We start from the raw sequence: 16,339 nt of genomic DNA, 5'->3' as shown, positions 1-16,339 counted from the left end.
TTGGCAAACACTGGAGTGTCTTTATCAATGACCCTTTTTCTCCCCCACCCATTTGGACAGTAAACGCCAGCAGCTCTTCTGCTTTTTATTACCTCGTAACTACATTATCTAACCGGCTTCCTTCTGCTTTCAGTGAAACTACACAAACTTCTCAGACACACCCAGAGATTCAATCTGCAGCAAGACGACTGCCTGGGAACCATTTAATCACCACTGCACACGACCCCGACACAGCCAGAGTTCAGTCCTTATAATCACAGGAATGATTCACATTTTCCTCTGAGAGAAGATTTGAATCACCATCCTGCTTCAGTGTAAAAACCCTCTGCCGTTTAGGATGTGTCGAACTATGTGTTTAAAGGCTTTATCGGGATTATAGCCTCTGTACACGGGGAGTGCATCATGTCCGCTAGGCTATCTGGTGCTCCAAAAATATGTATTTTAAGTTTGCAATAAAACAGAAAACTCTGTTTTCACCCACCAGGCCAAAATTCAAAATCATAAAAAATGAAGCATTAATCAGCTCTTCCAGCTTGAGGGCGTGTCCATTAAATGTGCTTAAACCACGGCCAATCACGGCAAAGACGTGTCTCTTTAAAAATGTCAAAAAGTGTGTTCATCTGGCCGCTCTGTTGGACCAGTCCAGCCTGGCATGTTTGAACCACCAGAGCCAGAATCAGGTTTGGACTCGAGGACACCGACCTCCTCGTCCTGAAACTAAAAGTTAAACTTTCTAACAGTCTAAATTCATAATTCAGTCAAACATAGAGCTCATTCTTTCTCGTTTACAGCAACATAAATATCATGTTTGGAGACACTTTTGTGATTTGGCTTCAGAGACTTCAGACACACTCAGGTGTCTCTGCTGCGTCGACTCTCAGGTGAAAGTTCAAATCAGTGACGACGAAGACGAGATGTCAGAGAAACATGTCAACATTTATTCCTCATATAATTCTGTGCAATGTACAAATAATCGTTCTGTAAATATTACAATCCATATAATAATAATAATAATAATAATAATTAGATTAATTAGACATAAAATACATTCAAGGTCAGTGAAGGCGTCAGTCGCCCTGCGGAGGTCAAACACACACACACACACACACACACACACACACACAGCAGAGATTCTCAGTGTTTGACTTCAGGCTGTGGAATGAAAACTGTTATTTGGAAGTTCTATTTTATTTTTAAAAGCACCTACGAACGCGTCTGCACCGATGCCACCTGGGCGAAAAGAAATCACAACTATTTAATTTACATTCATGAAAATATTTGAACGTCACTCACGGGTGAATGAACACACGAGAAACACGTTTTTTAAAAGGCTGTTTTGGTTTCCAGGCATTTTTTTTCAAGTCTCTAAATACAAAGTTACCATCACGAACATGCTCATCACAGTCACCACTGTCCGTGCATCGAGCCGGCTGCAAACCGACCCCACCCCCCCCCCCCAAAAAACCCAACATGAAACAAAAAAAGGAAAGAAATGAAATGAAGGCGGTTACCATGACGACATAGCACACAGCAGACTTCACCGAGGAAGCCTCAATCGACCCCCGTCACTGAGGGGAAGTATAACGTCTCCAGAGATACACTGAAAACACACACACACACACACACACACACACACACACACACACACACACACACACACACACACACACACACACACACACACACACACACACACACACACACACACACACACAATCACCGCCCTGTAAAAACCTCATAACTCTGATATTTCTACAACACTTTTTTATGAACAAACTTTTTTAAGATACGAGGTTTCGCCCGATCATTAACTCATTTAAAACAGCGTCCAATCAGAGCTTGTTATCTTCGTCCTGTGATTGGACAAGGCATCCCGATGAGCTGCAAGCAAACCAGGAAAAGTGCAGACAGTCTCTTCGGGCGTTTGTGGTCAGACCGAGTTAAAGGCTGAGCTGCCGCTAGCTGTCAATCAAAAAGGTGACATCATTAACAATCAACTGTCCATCAGGTGTCTTTGTCATTGGAAAGTGTGACATGTCTGATGTCCCCACTGCTCATCCTGTCTCTGGGACGGGACGTCTGCACCTCCTCGTAGGGGGGCGGGGGGTTGTCCGGACTCTGATTGGACAGGAGGGGGCGGTGACTGCCGTCTGATTGGTTGTTCAGAGACGCCGGGTGACAGAGTGGAGCTTCCTGAGCCAACAGGAGCTGAGTGGGTCCCGGCGCTGAGCAGGGAGGGAGGCGCTGCCCCCAGCTGCCGTACACCGCCTCCTCGTAGGAGGGGAGAGAGACAGGAAGTCCGTCCACCATCAGGTCCAGCTGGTCTGAGGAGCGCCGGCTGCAGGGACACAGAAAGAGTTCATGGATGAGGAACAGGAAGGTGAGGCACACAGGCGAGGTTTCATACGTTTTTGTTTTTCTTACCTGTGTGATTGACAGGGGTAGAGGCGGGACTTGACGACCAGACAGGCAGTGGTGGTGAGCAGGAAGATGGACACGCCCACCGCTGTGGTGGCCATGCTGGGCATCGAGTCGTTGTCTCTGTTGTCAGAGTTCATGTTTGGACCGTCTGAGGACGAGAGAGACAAAATGATGAGTCAAAAACACAAAAACAAAGGAGCGCTGGTGGCCCAGTGGTTAGTGCGCGCGCACCATGTATGGAGGCTGTAGTCCTCTAAGCGGGCGGCCCAGGTTCAAATCCGACCTGTGGCTCCTTTCCCGCTTGTCATTCTCCACTCTCTCTCTCTCTCTCTGATTTCTGACTCTATCCACTGTCCTGTCTCTCCATTAAAAAGCCCAAAAACAAACAAAAAATCAGAGAAGTTGAGCGTCTGGGGCTGACACAAAAACTCCAACCATTTGCGTCATAATCCTGAAATCCTTTACAAATAGTTAAGCAGACAAAAGATGCAATTTAAAGACGTGAACTCGGAGCAAATAACATGTTGGAAGTACAAACCGGTTTGCTTTCAATTCTACATTAAATCTCATAAATGCAGAAACGCCTAAAAACCTGACAGATGGTTCTGACATCTTTGACCTGATTCAATCACCACCAGCTAATTGATAAAAAGAGGAGATTCAAGTTCAGGCTCTTTGTGTGAAAACTGTGCGATGCTCTAAGTCTCAGATCTCAGTGTAATGCTGAACATGTACATGTGTGCATCCTGTTGATAAATGCTGTGGTTAGTGCGTGCGCCCCATGTGTGGAGGCTGTAGTCCTCAAAGCGGGCGGCCCGGGCCTGAATCCAACCTGTGGCTCCTTTCCCGCATCTTATTCCACTGTCCTATCTCTCCAATAAAGGCACAAAAAGCCCAAAAATAAATCTTTAAAAAAATAAAATTGGATGTTAGAATTAGTATTTTTGTTCTAGTTGTGTGGATGCAGCCATGCAGACAGAGCACTGACTAATACCGTGACTCCACATGCTTTGTAGTCTGATTCATTTTAGCTTCCAGGGGCATTTTGGTCTGCACCCGTTGAGAACATCCCCCCCGTACTGTAAATCCTCAGCGGTGTGATGCTAAGCTACTGTATATTATGATGAATGTGTAGATAAACCCTATCTCGAGTTGCAGCCACAGGATGTACTCAGAAAAAAAGAGCTGCACTGTAATATGTCGACTCTGTGGTTGAAAAATGTTAAAGAACATTATAAATAACTTCAAGGCAGTGAGCTCATGGAACATCCACCTGTGCAGCGACAGTCTGCGTAGTTTAACAGACAATTGAATAGCAGATCAATGAGCGGAAGGTTTGGTATCTGTTGGTGTGGTTTCTCTTCAGCCCGTGACAGTCTCTGCGGCGGTATAGATTTCCATGAGGCTTTGACAGCGTCGTCGCAGAGGAAGTGTTTGTTTGGTGAGTACGGTGGCTTCGCCCGCTTCCTCGTTTCTGCGTTCTCACTCTGAGACGGAGGAAGTCAGAGCTCGCTTTCAGGAGAGGAGAGCTTCTCGGTCCTCTGCAGAGAGTGTTAACGTGTGAGTCTGTAAAATAGGTCAAACGATCGATCTGAATCCGATGCACAAAGACGCGATACGATGCACTTAATTCTCCCCTTTTAGATTCAAACATTCAGGTTTGTATTCAAGACGCTCTTTTAGTTTTAGTGCTGTGATGGTAAGATGACACCCAACTCTACCCAGGATGTTTCAGAGATACAAGTTTAAGTTGAACTTTTCCTCCTGATCGTAGGGAGGACGAGTTTTATTCATAACTTAAATGAGACTAAACTTGATCCCACTGGATTGAATTGAGGAAGTCCTACTAAAAATAAAATTCCCTTCTACCAAAGATTTGAAATAAATTAGATTTAAGGTCTTATTTTTATCAGTGCTGCTCTACAAACCTCCACAGGGCCTCTAAAGAAATCTGTCTGTTTTCATGAAGTCCCTACAGGTCACATCTACGGCCTCCGTCCCATATTGTATCATTAATAACTCGCTGGGAATCAAACCTGTAAATCAACAATGACACAACAATCTACTTCCTGAATCTCAAAACAAAAAAAGGAACTGTCATAAAGTGACAGCAGCTTTTTTTTTTAATCCTCTGGGTCACTGCAGTCATTACTTCTGTAAATATTCAAACTCAGCTAATCAGACATTAAAAAGAGGCTGCTGGGAAGTCTAAAGAAATGAGTCCTACAAGATCATCAGTTCCCGGTTGGGTTGAAATGTCCCCTGGATGTGAGCCGTCTGATGCCAACTCGTCAGAAACAGAAAGAATAACAAACTGAACTTTTCTCCTGTTTGTGCTTCATTTAAATATTCTCTAAATGACTGATATGAAAGCGGTCTTTTCTGCAGAACAGCTGACATCTTTAGTTCTTCTATACACAATAATTTTCTTCTCTAATTTGGAAACCTAAAGTGAAACAAAAGCAGCTCCTTGTTTCCTCATGAGCTCATTATCATGTTGTGAAGGTGTGAAGATGAACTCTGAGATAACTTTTTAGGATATCAAAATACTGAAACCGACGTTAACGACAGTTTAAATGTTAGAGATTAGCTTAGCGTTTTAGGATCCTCCTGTCCAGACAAATACTGCAGTCTGTGGGAACTGGAGGGGGGCCCGTTCACTTCCTGAGCACTGACCCTGATCCTGATTTATGCAGGACCAGACGCTGAACCATCAGTAAACACAACCTGAGTGGAAAAGGTTTCACACGGTCTACACTCCTCACCTCTGATGGGGACGCAGGTGGGGATCTGAGGCTTCCACTTCCCGTGAGTACACCTGGACACGCGCACCTTGTTGCTGATGTGGTAGCCCGGCTCGCAGAAGAGGTGGATGGTGCTCTTCTGGTGGAAACCTCGACACGGCGACGGGTCGCAGCGGAAGCCTCCATGTTCAGGAACCAGAGGGTGAGTGCAGTTACTCTGCCGGCCTGCACACACACACACACACACACACACACACACACACACACACACACACACAAACAAAGAAGAAAAGTCTTTAAATGCAAAATCATTAAGGTTTATATTCCTCTGCATTAAAACAACATTTCCCATCAGCCCCTCTCCCTCCTTAGCCCTCCTCCCCCCAAACCTCAGCATGCATCTGTTTTCTTTTGGCTTCAATGAGGAGGATAAACACTCCTTCCACAAACAACAACCTTCACACACACCTCAGAGATTTCTCTTCAGTTTCTGCTGTAAAATAATCTCTGACCAGGACTCTGGAGGCTGTTTTGTAAAATACAGAATTGTCCTTTAAACTGACATTAATTCATAGATTTTAAAACACCAAAAACAGCACAAGTCATATAAACGTGTCGTCCATCAACTGTAGAATCAGGGTATTTATCGAGCAGCTTCTGACTGGTTTATTGAAGGGATGTTTTATGATGACGTCCAATCACTGGGGCAGTAAATGTAATCAGTTCAAGCAATAAAATAACAGCCCTGCAGTTTGGAAAGCACCACACTCTGCAGCCTTGAGCCTGAGACACACACACAGGCAAGATAGTTTCTTTTCCACAAAATAAAACCAACTCTGATGAAGCTCAGTTCAATTTCCCCTTGGACGAATCAACACCTGTGTGTCTGTTTGTTTTTATTTGTTGTGTTTTCAGCGCTCTGTGAGAGGAGGAGCACACAGAGTGAGGGTTGATGGATGGAGAGTGAGGAAAACTTTCAGTGTGAAAGGTCATAAAAGGTGATGTTGCTACTGTAAACAAAACTCATGACGTGGACGTGTTAAAGGCTCTGCAGAGGGTCAGAGATACCTGCAGAATATTTACACATAAATACATGCTGCAGACTTCAAGCTCCTCCCCCTGCATCTCACTGCTCATTCAGGGAAAAACACTCACACTGAAAAGTTGCTGACACCCTCCTAGCTGTGTTGCCCAGTGGGCCGCTTCGCCCCCGAGCAGCGAGCAGTCTTACCCACTTCCTCTATTTCATCACCTTCAACCTAAAAACGTCTACGTCTGCAGAATGATGATTCTGCTGCTTCTGAAAGCTGCTTCACATGAGCATGAACATCACACAATCATCTCAGTATCTACAAGTGAAGCTCCAACTAGACCAAAAGTCGATCTTTCTCTGGTTGTCCCCAACAGAAGTACAAATATAAACCATCAAGTTATTCACACAGTTAGAAAAGGGAAGTCAGAGCAACAGTCCCAAGAGGTGACAGCAGCTTCTGAAAACGGAGTCGATAAAAATCTAAACTTCTATGAACTCGTGAAGAAAAAGGCAGATCTGATTAATCAAAAAAGGGAAGAACAAGACGGCTCGTTTTCAAACCTCAGAAAACCGAGCGAGCGCCCTGAGCTGTGCAGAACGTCGCCTCACATCCTGCATGTTAAAGTTCATTTAGTGTTTCACAATCAGTCATCATGTAGTGATCAAAACCGGGAGCGGGATCTAAATTCATTAAAATAAGGCTTTCTTATGACTGCTGTGTCTGAGGTTGTTTTTAGCATCTCACAGTTGAGACACGTCTCATGTGTGTCTCGATGAAATGACATGAAATGCAAAAGATGATCTGTTTACTTTTCTCACTTTTTCATTATTACTGAGATGCAGCAGACCAACTTTAAATCCCTTTGAAGTGTGGATATATACCTCTCAATATTCACCAAGGGCTTTTGAATCTGTTCTTTTAAAAAGACACAACGACTGAAACAAAAATGCAACAAGAGAAATTTGTAAACCTGCCTGTGATAGAAAGTAATCTGTGTATCTTGTTTTTTAAAGACTGAATTTTCCCTTTTAAATTCTGCTGTATTCCCTTCATTCTTCTGTATCTGATGTCAGTTTTTCCACAGCCTGAGACTTACAGGACACTTTTCATGCTTCCTAAAATGCACTGAACTCCTGACAACTTCCTGAAATATTCAGGTCGAGCTGCATGTGTCTGAATTTTTCACACCGACTTTACCTGGAGTTTTCCTGCCAGCCCCCTAATACATTTTTCTGTGTGAAGTAGGGGTGAGCAGACGTGAGAATGCAGCAGGAACAATTCAGAAAAATGCAGCGCAGGAGGAGAGCAGGAAGGGGCGGTGACGTTTAAATCCTACAACTGGTGTAAGACTACATGAAATGTCCTGAAATGTCCAGGAGTTCAAATGTACAACCAGCTTCAGTGAATGCGTGACTGTAATGAGGGGATGCATTATCAGAGGTGGGGGGGGGGGGGGGGGGGGGTTTGTGTGGACTGTAGGGGTCAGAGGTTGTACCTGCAGTGAGGATCGGAGAGGAGGCCAGGAGGAGGAGTCCACCGAGCAGACTGAAGCGTCCACATGAAGACAGGACTGACGCAGACATCAAAGTGGACTTCCTAAAAGAGAGAAGAGAGATGAAGTCACTAACACACACACTAACACACACACACACACACACACACACTAACACACACACACACACACACACTAACACACACACACACACACACACTAACACACACACACACACACACACACACACACTAACACACACACAAGAAGTGTGGTTAAGTATGTTTAAAGAGAAGCAGAAGGTCACACCTCTCTCACTAACAGCTCTGCTTAAAGATTTCAGCCTCAGTTTAGTGAATCACATCTGGGGATGAAAACATTGTTTTTTTAAAGAGTTTCAGCTGTGAGACAGTTTTCTAGTTTTCAGATGTTTGCGTTTAACCAGAGACGGCAGATGGGGCCGAGCCAGCTGCCGTCTTCACTCACACCTCTCAGAGCAGCTGAAACCACTTAAGAACTTCATGTTTGTTTGACAAACAAAAACCTGACATTTGAACCACAGCAGACTTCCTGCCTGTGCTCTACAAAACCTTCAAGCTGGCGTCAGCAGCAGGAATCAACCAATCACTGATGTTAGTACAGCCTTTAGAAATATCAAAACAACTATTTAATTTCCTAATGTGGTTTAATACGGAAGCCCGAAGGGGACAATACATCCAGTGTAACTCTGTTGTCCTGTGATACAGAGCACGTTTTGGTTGTTTTCTCAAGAGATTATCTATCTCATGATCTCGGGATAACAGCGCTGGTTTTCCTTCGATAACAAGCGAAATATCTTAAGAATACGAAAACAGGGGAAATTCACTTCTTATCAAGAGAAAAAACCAGCGATGTTATCCCGAGATAATGACAAAGATGAGATGAGATCTGGAGAAAACAACCGACTTAATTATCACAGGAAAACACAGATAAATTCAATGTGTTGATTTATGTCCTCTAAGGGCTTCCGTGATTTAAATCTCCCCGTGAGGAGCTTTAAAGGTTTGTTGATGTTGGCGCCCCCTGTGGACAAAGAGGGATGTGGCATCGTTTTGCGGATCTTGTCCTGTACATGCAGAAGTTTTGTTTTCAGGCAAAAATCTCTTTGATTTTTTTTGGCGTGCAAAGATGTAAAAAAAAAAAGGTGTTTTGGCAGCGTATCGATGAATCTCCTCGACTGACACTAACACTGAGACAGAGTGTGAAATAATCCCAGAGAAATAAATAACGTCTCTCTATGTGCTGCTTTTTGAAGGTCATAAAGAGACATCAGTATTCATTTCAGTCTGTTTTATAACAAGATTTCTAAATGTGTTGGATCGCCACCTTCAGTTTGTACGAGCTGCTGAGGTCATGTTCAATTCTACAATTCACTTATCAGACACTTTTATCCAAAGCGACGTACATCAGAGAGTAAGAACAACACAAGCAAGGATCTAGAAAAAAGAGAACAATGTCAGTAAGAGCAAACGATCAGCTTTGAGTCTGATTGGACACACAGGTGCTGACAGGAAGTGACCAGAGGCAAAGCACAACATTGAGGGCAGTTCTTGAGAGCTCTAATCAGTATAGAAACCATCTTATAAGTCGTCGTTATCAAACAAAAACCATCGTCATTACCATCATCATCATCAATAATATGGAGACCATCATCATTAAGTTAGTAGGTATTCATGAAAGAGCTGGGTCTTTAGCTTTTTCTTAAAGGTGCAGAGGGACTCTGCTGATCACATGGAGTTCAATATTCAAAATGTTCCTCTCGATGCTAAAGACAATAAACACAATGATTCACGACTTTACGATTATTTAATGCAAAACTGTTCCATACGATATTTAGACGACAACAATCAGTTACTTTCTGACCTGAGAAGTCACTTTATCGGCTAACAATCGATATGAAACTCTGCTGTTTCGTTCTGTTATCAAACAATATATATTATTATATATATACTATATTTTGGAACATGTATAAACGCGGGTCAATAGTGAAAGTGTCACCACCCACAGTTTAAAGTTTCATCACTGAACATAGAGACAGCTGACAGCAGCTACACAAACCTGATCACCACAACAACACCACCACACTCCTTCTCCAGATGACTTACAGCAGCCCGGTCTCACACACACACTTCCTGTCACAGAGTTCGTGCCATGCAGAGCCGACCTCTGCCACACAGTCTGTGTAAATGCCACTGTGTGTTTCTGGTGGGTGTGTAGGTGTGCTCTGGTGTTTAAAGGTTTCTGTTTGGAACCTAATCTCACGAGATAGCAGTCATCTGTGGAGCAGCGAGGGACGCCCCCCTCCCACCGCCTCAGTGTGCCAGGAGGGCACACACACACACACACACACACACACACACACACACACACACACACACACACACAGATCCAACATTATAGAGGTTTAACAAAGTCATACAGACATGCATTAAAACACACACACACACACACACACACACACACACAGCTCTGTCTGCACAGTCTGCGTGGGAGATCTGGCTCTTAGTCATCGCTCCTCTCTCTGCGATATTAGAACTTCTGCTGTAATGTTTGTCGAGCCGGGAACAGAAAGGCTGCAGGATTATTATGACAGCACCACATATTCTTCCAAATTCATCCTCAGCTCCCTTCTCCTGAGAGAACTGCACACTGTAATGTTATTTCATGTATTTTGTGACATCATTATGGTAACAATGAAACCTGTGAAAAGTCTCGCTCAGCTGTCATTCTGACCATATTCTCACGATTTAAATGATTACAAAGTCGTGATAAAAAGATGTGACGCATCAACGCCGACACAGTTAGGATCACTAATAAGAGCAAACTGGATGAGATTTGAAATGTCACTTTCCCCCTACTGATTTCTGCTCACACCATCTGCTGCAGGACGAACACTGAAGGCTGCACAGAATATAAAGACGACTCCACGTCTGAGGCGTCACTACAAACTGCTGCAGCTGCACGAACTCATTCTGATGACAAAAACATGTTACATAGGACCTACGTATTTCAGCCCAACATCCTTTGTGCTTTCTGAGAAGTGATGATTAATATAACTTTATTTATACGGCGCTGTTCTTCAGAAAGGTGTTATTTTAAAAAGGGTGACACTGGGTTACGTCAACGGAAAGAAACGCTGTTTTTCTTTTGATTGGAGGAAAATAATTAATCAGCTTTTTATCTTTTTATTTAGCTTTATTATGCTGGTATCTTCACACTGCATGTAAATTTACCTGAAATGAGCGTGATCTAGAAACACAGTTAAGCAGTGAGTACAGTATGTTATTCTTCTTTTCTCTAGTCCCTCAATTAAACAACTTTTATACACGAGGGGAGGAGTCAGCCGGCCGTCCGGGCGATGTAAACAAAGTGAAGATAGGACTCTGAAAACTCTGAAAACATCACAGACAGTGGGACTCGGGTGTTACACCCATTGTAGACAGTCATGACTCACAGAGTTATTTTTAGAGGAGATACTTGATTTCTACATTTAAGTGTGAAAAATCACATATAAAGACTTTAATGCATGAACTCATCGTACCGCGCTGCGTTGTGATTGGTCTCTGGTGTGAGTTGTGTCTTGGATGAGCGAGTTGTTTGTCTTCCTACAACAGAAGGATGAAACATCGTTACATCATGTACTAGCTTCTTATCAGGTATCACTTCTGACTCCAAGAACTGTCAGCAGCTGTAACCTTCACTCTCACGGGTCCATCATGTAAGAAACTCTCTCTCCGTCTTTAGTGAAGACCTTTTCATGTTTTTGCTCCGTCATCTTGGTCTGAGCCACAGGCCCGTGTTTAACTCCAACGATGTAGGCTATTAGTTCCGGAGATTTTATAATCAGGGTCAAGGATCTACTGATGCACATGTTTATTCTTCATCCCCTGAAGTCATTTCTGCTTGATGTTTGTTGTTTGTGTGAAGCTTCTTGCTCCTTTGTGAAAGAGATTTTTGTATCAATGGGAATACTCCCGGTTAAAAAAATATTATAATAAGAGTGGGTATTTAAGTATTCAAAAATGCAGACAGAATCACAGTCTGGGAGCTCCAGAGGTAAAAGCTCGGTCAACTTTCACTTGCTGTAAAACATGGTATCAGTATTGATGTGCAAACCGAGAGTGCTTTGACTGGAGTCATTGCTAAACATCAGTCATCTTTGTGGGAAAATGTGGTCACATCCAGACACCAGAGGGGAAAGTTCAGACCTCTTATCTTACAAAAGTTTCTCAGTTTAAGTAGTTCTGCAGAGAAGTTTCAGAGGATGTGGAGACAGCAGCAGCAGCTCAGTCTGTAGGGCGGGAACGAGAGGGTCTGGTTGCTGGAGAGGTGCCAGGTCACTTCCGAGTACTGCAGAGGTGCACTCGTATTGAACAAGACACTGAACTTCCACAAGCTCAGGAGCGCTCCCTGTGGGCCGCCTCCCCTCCCTTTGACATCTCTGCGTTAAAGCAGATCCTTTAGGTGTGTATGTCTGGATGTGTGTGAGAAACATGTCTCAATAACAGGGTGTGAACTTGGATTTCCCCCGGAGGATTAATAAAGTATAAAGAACTTTAACTGTTACACCTGGACAGGTATGGTTCTGTTTGTCTCTAATAGGATTATAACTTCAGGTGTGGCTCTCTTTACATAAATATGTTCTGTATGTCGCCGTCTGTTTGCTTAATTGCTTAATGTTCTCTCTTTTTTTTTTTTTAAACCACAAGAGGATGTGTGGGAGGGTTAGTGTGGGCTGATTGGGATTTTTTTGTTGTTGCATATTTGTCTTCTATGAAAGGGGAATTCTGACATTTAACAACCAGTGTCCTATTTTTATATTTTTCGGTCTAAAAAAAATTCACACCTGCCCTAAAAAAAATAATCAGAAATGCTCGGCGTCGATCGCTTCAGCCGACAGAAGTCTATCGGATGAAATGAGCAAAACTAAACCCGACAAAAGTGGACATGATGAAGGATGATGAAGGATGATGTCAGAGGTAGATCTTCTTGTAAAAGGTGAGACCTTTGTTTATTCTTTTAAACCATATACACAGTGGTCAAACTTTTTTCCTTTAGAGACAACAGACTCCATTCAACAGGAGCAGGCGTTTGACATTCAGCCCATGGGCGTTTCAAACATTCAAACACATCCATGTTTATCAGACCGGGTCTGGGCAGCCAACAGTCACAGTCATGGAGGTCGTGCAGCGAGATTCGGTCCATGCATGTTTAACTGGAGCCCTACATGGTAATGTGCACACAGTCTCTTACTGGTGGTCAAAACAATATTGCATTATATTGCAGGCTCACAGGAAATGATGCATTTTCTGTTTCCAGGTACAACAGAGGTTTGTTTGGTATAAACAGAGGAAGGAGGGGGGGGGGGGGGGGGGGGTTAAAGAAGATTAATATTTCCAGATAACGCTGCAGGAAGCTCTCTAGATTAAGTCAGATGATCACATCTGACCCCTGGAGGTTTCGCTCTGACTCTCAGTTTGTTCTCTTCACCCCTCTGAACCACATCTGACCGTCTGTCGGGTTGATCAGTAGCTGCAGAGGAGACTCCTGCGCTGATGAACTTTGCTCTCTCCGCTCGGATGATTTTCTGAATGAGTCTGACAAACAAGGACAAACCCTGCAGGGACCTGGGATTCAAGTTCACCTTCAGGATGTTGTTTTTGCTCTCTGATCGAGATCTACCTTTAGGAAATCAACATGCAAACACTATTCTTATTAGACTAATGTTTCATAAGACTCCTACATGATTACAAAATATGCAAAAGAGTTTGAGCCGATGAGGTTTTAGAAGTCCGCTGGACACATTTTGCAATATTTAAAATACCACAAGGAGGAAGAGAAACACATTTCATCACACCCTCTAAACTTCCCCTTAGCTGTAATTTGAGTGGATTTACAGTGTGCAGGATTTAGTGAAAACTAGAGCACTTAGAGTTCAGATTTTTTACACAGTGATGACCACTGTCCTGACTCTTTACCTCCAAACATGTGGGAAAACCCTTTACAGACTTTAAAGTAAACAAAGAGTCCATATTTGGTTTGTCCAATCTGGGCTTCTGCAGAAACTTTCAGATGCATCATGAAGGGCTCCATGTTGGAATGACCTCCTCTTAACAACCTCACTAGTCCCTTAATTTAAACTGAAGAGTAAGCATGTTAGCATGTTAGCATGTTAGCATCACCTCCACCTGCCCTGCCTGTATGCTGTGATGGTCGAGGGTCTGTGGTGCTTTCAGCCAGTTTCCACAATGAACACTGAACCTGCACACTGTGGAAGTGCTGATGCTGCATTTCTGAGCCGGTCACAGGGACGCAGTGAGCGGAGAGGGGTGCACAACTCGAATCACCCACCAACTTTTTTTTTAACCAAGCAGATGATTTTCTGAGATTTTTGTAAATATTACAGATTGTTTTGTTTGTATTTGTCTGCATTGTTTAGTTAAGTGTTGTGCAAATCTCCTGAATAACTATTCAAACAAACAAAGAAACAAATGTGTGAGAGACAATATGACTGTAAATTCAAATGGACGGAGCAACAGCTGCCTGGAAGTGAAGCTAAAATGTTTAGAGCTCCCCCTGCTGGCTGGCAGCAGTATAAGTCATAAGACCCGCCCTCCTCCATGTTAGATGATGTGACATGAGTCCAAGTTCTTGTGGCCTGTTGTCATAAGTTTATAGACGCGCTCCTCATATAAAAACTGTTCAGTCAAGACCAAAAACTATCTTTTTTTTTTAAATACTGAGGCTTTACACCGAGATGATGAATGACTAGAATACTGTGTAGCACGCTGCATGAAAGTAGAATCAGCCAGGCTCGTATTTTCCTACTTCCTCACTCCCTAACCTCCTTTCCTTCTTTTAAAATTGGTCATAATATCTTCATTAATGAGATTATTTCTCCTACACGGTCAGTTTTCAGAGTTTGAATGTCTCTAGTTTTAGTGTTTAGCTGATGATGTTTAGTGTTTAGTATAAATAAAGTTGTATTGAATCATACTGTGTAACCTTCAACAGTCAGATGGGAGTTACTCTGGAGAGAAGGAGACACAAGAGTCTCACTTCAGTTCTGTTACCTCAAGTGGTGTCACCTGAGGTAACAGACCTTCACAGCAGGGCGAGGGTTCACAAACAGACACACACCTCCAAAACACACACACACACACACACATCCAGAATACACACACACACCTCACCATAGTGAAAATAATCCCTTAAAATAAACCCCCCAAACTCTAAATTAAAATCTGTCACCCCTCTTTGAAAACCTGAAATCCTCGACACCCCGGGGTGCTACATAATCGTCTCCTCTCCTCTTTAATCCGGTCAGTCATACCTGTCGGACCCCCCTCAGTGAACCCTGGACCCCCAATAGAGACTGTATAGAAACGGTTTATTATGTAGAAAAGCTGCTTTGTTCCTCAGCAACACGGAGAGAGGTAAGAGAAGCTTCGTGAGTTCACCATCAGGTTCCTGCTCTGATTAGTGATTCAAATCGTCCTTTATCACAATGATTAGACTCTTCATAACGCAGCAGTAAATATGAGCTCTGCATGAAATAAAAACTACAATAACAAGAATCCAGCCTGTTTCATCATAAATACAGAAAAACACAGCGCTGGTGATGCTCACACAATCAGTCAGAGCACGAATCCATCGATGCGTTCTCACATTTAAATCCCATCTTTCGTCCCCTGCTCTGTTTGAATGGAGCAGAATAAACGTGATAAATGTCTCACCTGAGGGCTGTAAACAGACAGCAGCGGTGTGACGGTGCAGAGGAGAGTCTGGTTGGTCTCTGCACGGATCCTGATCCCTCTCCTGGTTCAGGTTTTTTTTTACAAAAAAGAGGAAGGAGTGAATGTGTGGGGTCTGGTTTCGGGTCCTCTTGCTGACGCTCGCAGCTCCTGCTCAGCAACAAGTGAGACCTTTTCAGCTCTCCGGTCCTGACTCATCGATCAGCTGTGTTTGACACAGACCACACGCGCTTCCTATTGGCTGATCGAGACCGCCTAACCCCGCCCACATGCGCGGCTCACGCTCGCTCGCTCGCTCACACACACACACACACACACACACACACACAATGATACAGACAGGTATTCTTCCCTCTGTATCTCACAGGTGTTTTACTCTATTATGCCATTTTTTAAGCAATTCCTCCCCAACTTGTTTCCCTATAAGTCGTATTTGACTGTTTTTCTTTCTTAATTAGTCCATTAAAAAAAAAAAAAATGAATAAGGGCTCCCACCCCAACCCAAAACCAGACCCCAATAAACCTAGAAGGAAGCAGTACATTAACCCAGAGAGAATGTCTAGTGCCGTGTTGCTCAAACATGACAAATATTCTCTCTGGGTAACACAAAGATCAGTGGGCTGCTGCTCTTTCAACAGAACTAATCAATCTCTAAATAACAAATGTTGCATCAAGACGATTTACAAAAAAAGCAGGTCTACTGTACTCTGCTGCTGCTCAGTACAATCATGGAGAAACACAATATATCCTTCATTCATACGCTGATGACATACAGTTGTATATTTCTCTGTCGTCAGATGATTTAAGTCCTATTTTAAAAATTAACAGACTGCATAAAATATATTATCTCCTGGA

General features: G+C 43.3%; 1 protein-coding gene across 2 annotated transcripts; it reads right to left on the bottom strand.

Annotated features, from left to right (window-relative positions):
• Positions 1-1,447: 1,447 nt before the first annotated feature.
• Positions 1,448-15,670, bottom strand: zgc:152863 (uncharacterized protein LOC562658 homolog). Of its 2 annotated transcripts, none has more exons than XM_061047209.1 (6): positions 15,467-15,670; positions 7,695-7,795; positions 5,187-5,390; positions 2,425-2,569; positions 1,657-2,338; positions 1,448-1,600 (listed from the first exon to the last, which is right to left on the bottom strand). In XM_061047209.1, exons 2-5 carry the CDS (start codon positions 7,780-7,782, stop codon positions 2,005-2,007), a joined length of 771 nt encoding a protein of 256 aa, XP_060903192.1. In that variant the 5' UTR covers positions 7,783-7,795; positions 15,467-15,670; the 3' UTR covers positions 1,448-1,600; positions 1,657-2,004. The 2 variants fall into 2 exon arrangements, with proteins under 2 accessions (XP_060903192.1, XP_060903193.1); XM_061047210.1 differs by having other exon boundaries at positions 1,667-2,338.
• Between the last annotated feature and the right edge of the window lie 669 nt (positions 15,671-16,339).

This window comes from Labrus mixtus, chromosome 9, assembly GCF_963584025.1.
Source record: "Labrus mixtus chromosome 9, fLabMix1.1, whole genome shotgun sequence".
In the NCBI taxonomy this organism is placed as follows: Eukaryota; Metazoa; Chordata; class Actinopteri; order Labriformes; family Labridae; genus Labrus; species Labrus mixtus.
The sequence above is the reverse complement of the archived record's forward strand: the minus strand, read 5'-3'. Positions and strand labels throughout refer to the sequence as shown.

What these genes read in the sequence shown, in the direction of transcription:
- zgc:152863 (XM_061047209.1), bottom strand. Translation starts at nt 7,782, where the DNA reads ATGTCTGCGTCAGTCCTGTCTTCATGTGGACGCTTCAGTCTGCTCGGT. An exon ending in CTCTCCGATCCTCACTGCAG is followed by an intron (nt 5,391 to 7,694) that starts GTACAACCTCTG and finishes GTGTGTGTGCAG; the next exon opens with GCCGGCAGAGTAACTGCACT. An exon ending in TACCCCTGTCAATCACACAG is followed by an intron (nt 2,339 to 2,424) that starts GTAAGAAAAACA and finishes GTGTCCCTGCAG; the next exon opens with CCGGCGCTCCTCAGACCAGC.